General features: G+C 31.2%; 1 protein-coding gene across 2 annotated transcripts; it reads right to left on the reverse strand.

Moving 5' to 3' along the window:
• Positions 1–5,675: 5,675 nt before the first annotated feature.
• On the reverse strand, positions 5,676–8,682 carry LOC140971522 (sm-like protein LSM8). 2 transcript variants are annotated; one of them, XM_073433823.1, is made up of 7 exons: positions 8,560–8,664; positions 7,886–7,929; positions 7,663–7,765; positions 6,974–7,014; positions 6,814–6,888; positions 6,479–6,531; positions 5,676–6,079 (listed from the first exon to the last, which is right to left on the reverse strand). In XM_073433823.1, exons 3-7 carry the CDS (start codon positions 7,697–7,699, stop codon positions 5,989–5,991), a joined length of 297 nt encoding a protein of 98 aa, XP_073289924.1. In that variant the 5' UTR covers positions 7,700–7,765; positions 7,886–7,929; positions 8,560–8,664; the 3' UTR covers positions 5,676–5,988. The 2 variants fall into 2 exon arrangements, with proteins under 2 accessions (XP_073289924.1, XP_073289923.1); XM_073433822.1 differs by lacking the exon at positions 7,886–7,929 and having other exon boundaries at positions 8,560–8,682.
• Between the last annotated feature and the right edge of the window lie 2,184 nt (positions 8,683–10,866).

The raw sequence follows: 10,866 nt of genomic DNA on the forward strand, positions 1-10,866 counted from the left end.
TCATTATAAATGCGAAGTCATGAGATCAATGGGATACACAAAATTGCAAAGAAATCATGATGAGTGGCCTAATCCACAAAATAGAGGCGGCCCTCCGCCTTGGCCATAATAAGGAAGATTCTAATAAGCACCACGAAGGAGACCATGAGGAAGAAGACGAGCACCACGAAGGCCAACAAAAGGCCGAAGCTATATCGGGCGAGGATAAGAAGGCGGAACACGGTGGCCACCATGGTGAGCAGCTGAAAGACTTCATGCACAAGATTAAGAAGATCAAGAAGAAGATGAGTGGTGGCGGTGGTAAAAAAGAGCACGAAGAAGGGCTAGGGCACCACAAAGAGGGAGGAGAGTACCAAGAAGAAGAAGAGGAAGAGGAAGAGAGCCAGAGCAATAGTGAAACTGAGGAAGAGTAAATTGGAGTTTTAATTAATCAAAATTTCATTTTACTCAAATACTATTTTTTTTTTTGTCGTTAGGGATTTTATTTGTGAATGAAAATGCATATTGTGTTGAGTAATGAAAATGCATATTGCGTTTCTATGGACTTACTTCCACTTGGTTTGCTTGCAATTGTTATGTTTTTCTAATGTATTAATTTGATCAAATATCATATGTTACGATAAATTTGTACGGTGTTCAAATGTGGATTTAAATTTTGTGAAGTATATTTGAGTTTGATTCATATATTAGAAATTAAATATTTTCATGCTTCATCTTTATCCTTATTTTTTCTTTAAATTATTGCTTCATCCAACGAATTGCGTTAATTTAATTATAAAATAAATTTTTAATACAATTAAGGTCATATTACATCTAGTAAAACGATTTTATATTGAACTCAAATCACATTTATCAACAAATATATTTATATTATTATAAGAACGAGTATTATATAACACTGATAAAAAAAAAATTTATATTGAATTCAAATTAAATAAAAGGGGTTGTACTATGCAAAGTTTTCTAATCAAATATTATATATTCGATGATATTGAATTTTTCAGGAGAAAATTCCCAACTGGTCCAAATTGCTTGCACATGGTGACCACGTCTAAGCATATATACGACCCAGCTTCTACAATTTTTTTTTACTATTAATTAAACTTAAAAAGTATTAAAAACAAGAAGAGAAAATAAAAATGAGCGTTGCACGTCAATTTTTGGATTGGAGCAGCCGAGCAGAGGTGTGTGACAAAATCATGATATGTTCCAATTGGCCATAGATATATTTCGCTCAAATATATAATATTTTCATAAATTATTAAAAATTAAACAAACTAAAATTATCTATGAATAAAATACAATAAATCACAGACAAGACATTTGATTCATCTCTTTTTTGAATCACATTTAAAAAAAAAAAATTCAAGCACTATAAACGATTAAAACAATTTATTGTTAATTTTAAAAAAATAAATACAAGATGAATCCGATTTTTTTTCTATGATTTATTGTATATTTTACAGATAATATTTAGTGTTCTTGATTTTAAATATTTCGTACAAACGTGACTTTTGGACGAATTGGAACACCAACTGAATCGGAGAATTTTGTCCAATGCCAGTGTGGACCCTCGATTTTCCTTGAGATTACAAAATTACAAATGGTTATTTTATGCACTCATGAAAGGAATAATGATAGCAATAAACTACCATTATTTGAAAATTCATTAAGAAAATAATGGATATTGAATTGGATAAATAAACGACTAATATCCTCCCGCCACTATATAAATATCATATAAAACTTTTATGCTTTTCATTTCACAAGTAAGTGGTGTTACTGCTTTAAGATCATATTGTATGTTTAAAGTCGGTCGGATATGCCTATTTTGATTAAGGTTATATATATTCTAAAAGAGAGAATAATTTTTTTTCCATTAATTTATTCAATTTTGATTTTTTATTCACTAAATTTTCAAAGTTAATAACTTTTATTTTTCGATTATTTTAGTCTAATTACTTGTGTAAGGATGAAAAATGCTAAGGTGACACTGGAATAAGCTAACGGCAAAAACTTGTATGAGACGGTCTCAAGGGTCGTAGTTGTGAGACGGATATCTTATTTGGGTCATCCATAAAAAAGTATTAATTTTTATGTTAAGAGTATTACTTTTTATTGTGAATATGAGTAGGGTTGACCCGTCTCACAGATTAAGATCCGTGAGACAGTCTCACCTGAGACCCACTCTAAGCTAACGTAGAAGGCCGGATAGAAGTTGATAAAATATTAATGATATAATTGGTGTGGCTTCAAAAAGTTTAATTGTTATCTGTTTAGCATGTTCTGATTTAAAACGCATTTGATTTGAAATTATAAAAACTAAATTCAATAATAAAATAGACTGGTTTTGACGAATTTTTTTTATCTTATAGACAATTTGAAAAGTTTAACCATTAATATGTTATAAAATATATTTTTTACATCGATTAATTCAATGGGTTACAATTGAGATGATACATACCAAACTATATTATATGCTGGATAATGATACAAAAATAGACTTCCAACTTGTCAAGTGGCAAGTCAACTGGCAATTTGTTAAAGAAAGATTCAGATGGGCAACAAAATGGTTGGGAAAATAATATAATTCCTCCTAATGATTAGTATTTTGGTCAAAATTATACCTATTCTTCGACAAGATTGATTCAAAAATGTTATTGTTACCCACGATTATTTCAAAAGGGTCATAATAATATGGACGCGTTGACCCACGTACACAAATAATGCAATTTCACAGAATACATTAATCCGATCTTGCTTCGCTTATATTTATATATATAGGTGTGATGATTTATCAAATCAAAACATATAAACGTATACATTCTTCTATTTTCTGTGAATATATTATATATAGTGTATACATAAATACTGTGAATAAAAAGAAAAAAATGTCGGGGATGCGAGAGAAGATCAAGTCAAAAATTAAAGACAAAGTAGAGGATGTCTTCCACCATGGCCACAAGGAGGAGTCCGATGACCGCAAACCTGAAGAATACTCCGGCAGCGAGAGTACGGAAGAGCATGGCAGCGGCCATTTGACGGATTTCATGCATAAAATGAAGAAGAAGCTATTGGGAGGCGGGCATGGCGGAAATCATCATGGTGAAGAAGAGTGCGAAGAGGAGGAAGAAGAAGGTGAAGACATCGAAGTGGGAGAAGAAGGAGAATCCGGTGGGGTATTGGAGACGTTTTTGGCCGAAGAAGGTGCCGCTGCAGCGGAGGAGGGTGGCGGTGCGTTGGAGGAGTTGACAGAAAGTGGTGGTGGCATACTGGAGTTTTTGTCTGAGGTTTTGTCTTCGATTGACATTTAGTTCTCAGTTTTTACCATTCGTTATCAGATGGATGAAATAAAGTTATTAATGTTCATACAAACTGTGCGTGTATTCGAGCAGACTCCATTGTTCATAATAATCATATATATCTATTCTATTTTATAAAAATGAGACTATAGTAAAAACTATATTCGAGTACGTCAAAATATTTTATTTTATAATTATCTTTCATATCCAATGTCCCAATAAAAAACTCTCATCGAAACACTTTGCATTTTACATTAAAAAAAAAACAAAACAAAACAAAACATCTCTTCTAAATTTAACATAGTTCTTTTGAATTTAACACAATTTCGTATTAAATTTTTAATATTATTTGATTAACTTAAAAAATAATGACATTATAAAAATTTGTGTTCATATTGTCATTTAATTTATATGTATTGTGATCATTATTTTATATACGCAATGTGTATGCGTCTTTCATTAGTAAATATAATAATTATAGTATACGAGTACAAATTTATTAAAAAATTCATGAAAAAATAGAGAATAAATTGTAAATATAACTATCCAATATTTGGGTAATTTACATTTGGTGAAAATTGATTTTTTTTAAGTCCATTGACTTGTCCAATTTTGAGTTTTTGTATATTAAATTTTCGTTTGGTTTTGGTTTTGGTTGACTTTTCAGCTATTTTGATCTAATTGTTGACGTAATATCTAATAAATCAATATTTTTTAATGTCATAACGATATTTTCTTGTGTCACACCAGCATAAAAATTAGAATATAAAAAAATGTCTTATCGTCATTTTTCTTTCCTTAGATTAGATTATCACGAGACCAGTGTAGCTCTTTGGATACGGGATGGAGTAGCTGTCTATTTCGAATCAATCAATTGGGATATACCAGAAGATGCTTGAAATCTGTAAAGGATGGTTCTTGCTTTTTTCTTAAATTTGACCACCGGTTATAATGCAGCCATGCTTCAGGGGTTGAATAGATGAAATGCATTAGTACTCAGCTGCTCGTGGCAGAATATTTACAAATTTATAAAATATGGACTCGTATAAATGGGGATGCAACACATGACTGATCTTGTATTTTTCGTCAAACTTTATGTGAACTTAAATTTACTACAGGATTGGTTCACAGATTTGATGTGGTTTGACTTATGAGGACAAAAAATTGGCTCAGCGAGACCTTAGAATGCGTTTTATTTGTTTTTGTAATGACCTAAGTATTTCTATGTAACGTCCTGATTCGATGATTGTCCCTACTATACCAACTCAGTCTCCCTTTCATTCTGAGACGGGTATCACATTCCCAGGATATATGCCTGTTGCATAAAAAAGAAGATGAAAATTTTATTTTTCAGGCGACTCTGTGTTTGTCTCTGTATTTCCATTGAAGGACAAACAAATGGTGCGTTAATTTATTCTGATTTCTGAACGTCCATTCTTCCAACTTCGATACATAAGAGCTCCAATCAATTCGAGTTTAAGCTAAATGATTTGTTAGTCGAGCTGCTCCAACTTAGCTGAACTTCGACCTCGGTTCGAGTAACTTAAGTCTTTGGCCCTACTAATCTGTAATCTCCAATCTTTGAGAATAGATAGAGTCAACTTTGACAGCATATTCACGAAGACTTTTTTGTTCATATTTATAAATTTTGTTTAACTTGTTAAAAACAAAGATGAATATTTTATGTAATACTAAAGGCAAGATCGAGCCTAAACTGAGAATCCTCAGAAAAGGCAAGCTTTCCCCAAGCCATCCCAAGTAGTTTTTCATTGAATAATCCTCATAGAAGTTCGATGGAATTTGGGATGATGCCAGATATTTTATTGTTTGCCACATTCAAGTGTGCAAACTTCATTATGCATATTGCCAAATAATTTATTTTCTTTTAATTTAAGAATCTTCGGCATCAGCTTTTGTCTAGGGTATTAATATGATTCAATGGGTTAAATCAAAATTAATCGCTTCCATCGAATGTTAAAATGGATGTGCACTCAGGGTATGCCAAATAAGGTAAAATGGATATGCACTGACTTTAAAGCACTAATTTAGTTATGAGCTTACACCTGAACCAATAACGATGTCGATCACAATATACTGGAACAATTTAGTTATCGTGATTTTAAGTATTTTCGCTTCACATGATTGATATCCCAGTAAAGTAGCGTGGCTTTAAAAAATCAATTGGGGAGGATGAACCGTAACAAGGACCCGACTTTACAAGTTAACCTGAACCCGAATTTTTTCAAAAAAAAAAACCCGACCCAATCGGGTGTACCTGATACCCGATAAAAGATTGCCCACCCTAGCCACATATGCGATTCACACTTTACACGGTTACGCCATCCATATCATATCAAATATTAGAAACTGTCGCAACAAACATAGAATTGTGATCGATAAACTGTGTAGAACGAAATATAGCATGTCGATAAACACCTGACACCCACAAGCTATCGTAGCCATGTTCAAGTCACTGACAACGATAAAGGAAACCAAATTAATCACTGCTCATAGGATAAGAAACGTGCCAGGGGCAGGCTAAAGTAGGTACTACTGTACTAGGTAGCAGAGAATCGCAACATAGATACACGTTCCAGAAGTTCTCATGACTTCCCCACTTTTTAACCGGTAAGTTTTGCTGCGTCCACCACTAATTCTAGCAACATTGCACATGCTTGCAAGAGAATTAATGGACAACCGGCTTAAGAGGATGAGCTCGTAGTTCCGTCAAATCCAATCGAGCCTCCAGATCTTCGTCTAATTCTCCAACGACGCTTCTATGGAGTACAATAAAAAACAAAAGGACTCGTGAATGAAAAAAAGACCTAGATATTAGATGTAAAAGATGGTCAGGATCTGGGATTTTATTGAGGATGTTGTGCAAAAGGAAAAGTGATGAAACTGATATCCATTTCATTGTTCTTTCAAGAAAATCAATTCCATTTACTGAGATATTTTGATTGTTTTTTTGTTAGTAACTAAAAAAGGGATAACTCACAACGTAATTACCAAAGCTAAATCATAAGCGATAGATGTACAAGCATTTCCTTATGTTTTCTTCATTAATAATCTCGTTAAAAGGAAAATATTTGTCTGTGTAGTCACTCATTTTATTTACCAAATCTTTTATCCAAACATAATGATGTTAAAACGATAACTGTAAAATAAGAACATACATGTTATCACCCCTTATAATGTAGAGACCCAGCACAATTTGCTGCACACCTTCCTAAAAATGAGAGGATCAGCAGATCAAAAAAGTCAGAATCCATTAAAGCTTTTGGAGTTTATGGTAAACATAACAAAATGCAGAGTAAAAATGACCATATAAACTCAAGTATTTTTGCAATTCAGGTAAGTAAATTAACAGGTAGAACAAAATTAAGTAATAAACAGATAGAAAATGGGGAAAATTGTATTCACGTGATTCCAACATGCATTGGAAAAAAAATTCAACTAGCTGTCAAAGAAGCTATCACATGCAAGTTAAAATGTTCGCAAGATGTCAAACCTTGGTCGAGTATACACGTTCATGAGACTCATCAAGAATCATGTTGGTAGCTTGATCAAAACCTTTTAAAATTCCCTGCATGAAGGATACATAAATTTGGTAAAACAATATAACCTTCACTGCAGGTGTCTCACTTCTAAGTTCTAAACATGAAGCTCACCACGATATTTCTCCCATCATTTGTGATTACCGAAATTAATTCTGACAATAACATGAACAAGGAAAAGATGTTATAAATAGAAAATTAGGCAACCCAAGAATGTCCAGAACTTTGAATGATGACGAGAAAAATACATATTCTGGGTAATTATGAGAAGAATACAACTATAATTAAGTTCTTTCTTTTTCTAGTAGGATAGAGGACAGCCAAACAAACTCATCAAAAGCAAAGAGGTCCCATTCTATTCATTGCATCAAAATGATAAGATTAATGCCCAGGAAAAAAACACAACCACTTATTCTCAACTTCGATCGGATGATAAAACCAAGGCAGCCTATAGAAAAATGTTAGCCTATTGGGTAGGTAGTTGATAGAACTGTTTCAAAAAAAAATATGAATTATCTAGAATCAATTATAGAACCACATCCATCATGTCAAGAATCAATTCAATAATTTGTTTTTCTTTTTTTGGTTAATAAATTGACTCATAGAACTCGGTGACAAGAGGCCATAGAAACAATACTAGCTCAAACAATTGGCACAAGGGCTCCAATGCCAAAAAAGGGGAAGAAAAACCTACTCCAATCATACAGCATCATTATACTGAAATTACTAACGCAATACTCATAAGCTAAGCATAAAATAATTAAAATGATTTTTTTATCCAATAAAAGGTTCAAAAGTTTTACGATCAACAAGAGACTCAAGTCCGAGGCCAAGAGACATCTTATCTCCAATATAAACAAGGAACTGGGCGTTTTGCACCACTGCTACCAGGATCTTGACCAGATTCTGCTTCAAATTAAATAAGGTTAAGTTAAACCGCCATCCAGACATATTACCAGGAAAAAAAAACATGCACAAGTATTTCTAAATCGATCACTTAAGAATTGAAAACGCAAAAGAATTTAACTCAAGATTCCCCTTTATTTTGCAGTATGATTAAGATGCTGATGCTGCACGACAGGGAGGAAACACAGCATCACAATTTTAAAAGCAGCACGTGAATATAATTTTTAAAAAAACTAAAAAACCAAGTTTTCATTCTTAGTTCCATACCATACCCTTCCACAGTGTTTCTACTCGGTTATCAGACCACGGGTATGGTTATGCATAAATTTTGAACCGTAAAGTTTTACAAACGGCACCACTGTATTATGCCAGTAAAAAAAATGATGGCCTTTTTTTAACTCAGACCACAGAATACTTAGAGACAGGTTAACTTTAACATATTTGCAATTATTCTTGGCATTAGCTCAATACAAATTCAATGATATCTTTCTACATCATCAGACTTCATAATTATGCAACCTCAAATATGAGCTAAATAAGTACATTCGACAATTTTGTCTTCTGAAACAAGCTGTCCATTTTTCTGACGGTTCATATCAAATTGCACCCCAAAACAAAATAAAAAAGAACTAAAAGTTAATATTTAGCAATCTAAACAGCCCCTTGATACATACATCCGGTATGTTAGCATTTTTACCAGCAAAACTAAATAATACATCCACAGAACCAAAATGAAATAAAATGCGCAACATGAGTACTAAATTGAAGATTTGAGAAATTTCATCGCCGATTACCGTAATCAAACCGGTAGAGAAATCAATTATTGCGGAAGAGTGGTAGCAGATGAATGGCCAGTTAGGGTTTTGCGAAAGGCGAACATTCCGCGGCCTTTCTTGTGGTAGAAAAACGTTAAATTAAGTATTAAAACATATAAAATAAAATATAATCGCAAATAAACAAGTAATTCCATTTTCAAATAAAAAAATTCACCCAAAGTAAATCTTCTTTTTCATATCGCTGTATTGATCATAACATTTAATATTATTTATATCATATCCTATGCTTAGTATATTGATAATTTTTTTTCACAAAAATATTAAAAAAATTTAAATATACAAAATTTTGCATTACCGAATTTTTATTTAAGTTTGAGATGAAATACATAATACACAAAATATTGTTCGAGGTACACATAGAATGTCAGATGATGTAAAGGAGGGTCTTGGAACCAATATGCGTGATGTAAAACCAAGTAGATATCGACGATGTTGCACGTATTGTATTGTATTGTATTTTTTAATAGGTTTATCTGGTGGTAAATTTTTTTATATGAGTTCAAGGTTTTTAGATCTATACGTGAAGATGGATCGAGAGATTTGCACGAATAAACAAATATATAAATGAGAGAACATCAAACATCAATCATCATAAACATACTCTCACAATATTTCAGTGAAAATATGTTTCATATGATAATCGATCATGCGTAAAACTAATAGTTTTGTATAATAGATAATTTTTGTCCATAAAATAAATTTAGGGACAGTTTGCACTAAAAATTTATTATTAGTTTTGATTAAAAATATTGGTTTTCTATTTTTTTAAAAAAACTCGGATTATGAGTTAGCTTCCGATTAAATTCATAATCTTGTGTCATGCTGATTATGATTTTATAAAAATAATTGTAGTAACAAATTCATGTTAGAATGAATTATTTATCAAACACTACTCAATATTTATTTCTTCACTTTTGTTTTCAGATTACATTACACACTTACAATTTTATTTCATTTCTTCATAATCTATAGATTTAATCATTTATTTAAAAGTAGAAGATGTTCTAAATACTCTCTTAAACTAGAATGCCACATATTAAATTATTATACACAAAATTAAATTAATTATATTAAAATAATATTTTTAAAACTTGTGCATCGAATGAAATTTTACTTGGAGTGAAAATTTGAGTGAGAACATAAGTACACAATTTACTTCATAAACTTGTATGAACTTGTTAACAATCATAAAATTTTCATGAGTATTCTCACATAATTATATTAATTTATAATTTTTACTTTAATTAACTTATTTGAAATTGGCGATGCCTACTATTGGTTAAAATTATTAAAATTATATTGCATATTAAAAAAGAAAAAAAAATTGACTCGAACTTACGCCATTTGATAAAAAAATATAGTAAAAATGGAAAACCAATAGAAATCGAGTCTAAAATTTGTAGTGGACACGCCATCTCCACTCTCCTACCACGTCTTATTAGAAAGTAATTAAATAAAATAATTTTCTACGGTTGCGTTTACTTTTGAGATTAACATATAATGCTATTATTAAAATAGATATAAAATGATTATGGATAAAATAATAAAATGTTATATTTGATTGATTAACAATTAAATGAAAAATCACAATTTTGTCATTTTCTTGTCTTTTATTCAGACCAAATATTGTGAAAGAATGATATTATTCTTACTCAAATTAAGAAATAAAAATCATGTGCAAATTCGATTATTTTTAACAAAAATTTCTTTTTTTTTTATAAATAAACATTGAATGAGTTGGGATTAATAGTCGTATCTTAATCACATCAATTAGAAGCAGCATAAATCATGGTTGAATTTCCTCACTTGCTTAGGTGTGCCTATGTTATCTATTTAATGCAAAAAATTTTATCGACCTCCGATTATTTTCCTGTACGAATCATAACACAATTTTGTTTGTCTATCATAAGCTATCTCGCAGTTTCTCGTCAAATATCGGAGCCAAAAAATAGAGGTCGAGGGAAAAAAATTTAAAAAAAAAAATTTTGGGGGGAAAAAACAAATATTAAAGAAGAAAGTGAAAAAATACAATTATTTTTAGGTCTCTAGTCAATAAAATTTAAAAATTGAGGGAACGGTTACGTTCATTCGTCTCCCATTGTCTCCGTCCCTGTATATCATGCATGTCGAAGATTTTGGCATAGTTATTTATTCCCCTTCGTTTAAAGGTGTAATTTTTTTTACCTTTTGCTCTATGCCTCTATCTGCTAAAAAAACTCATATTCTCAAAAGTTTTATAAAAATAAATAAAAGATTAGATCTTGT

The sequence above is a fragment of the Primulina huaijiensis genome, chromosome 2 (assembly GCF_012295235.1).
Source record: "Primulina huaijiensis isolate GDHJ02 chromosome 2, ASM1229523v2, whole genome shotgun sequence".
NCBI classification, from domain to species: domain Eukaryota; kingdom Viridiplantae; phylum Streptophyta; class Magnoliopsida; order Lamiales; family Gesneriaceae; genus Primulina; species Primulina huaijiensis.

Coding starts and splice junctions, on each gene's coding strand:
- LOC140971522 (XM_073433822.1), bottom strand. CDS start 7,699: ATGTCTCTTGGCCTCGGACTTGAGTCTCTTGTTGATC. Junction 7,015..7,662: donor ACTTGAGTCTCTTGTTGATC/GTAAAACTTTTG, acceptor TGTTATTGTCAG/AATTAATTTCGGTAATCACA. Junction 6,080..6,478: donor ATTATAAGGGGTGATAACAT/GTATGTTCTTAT, acceptor TGTACTCCATAG/AAGCGTCGTTGGAGAATTAG.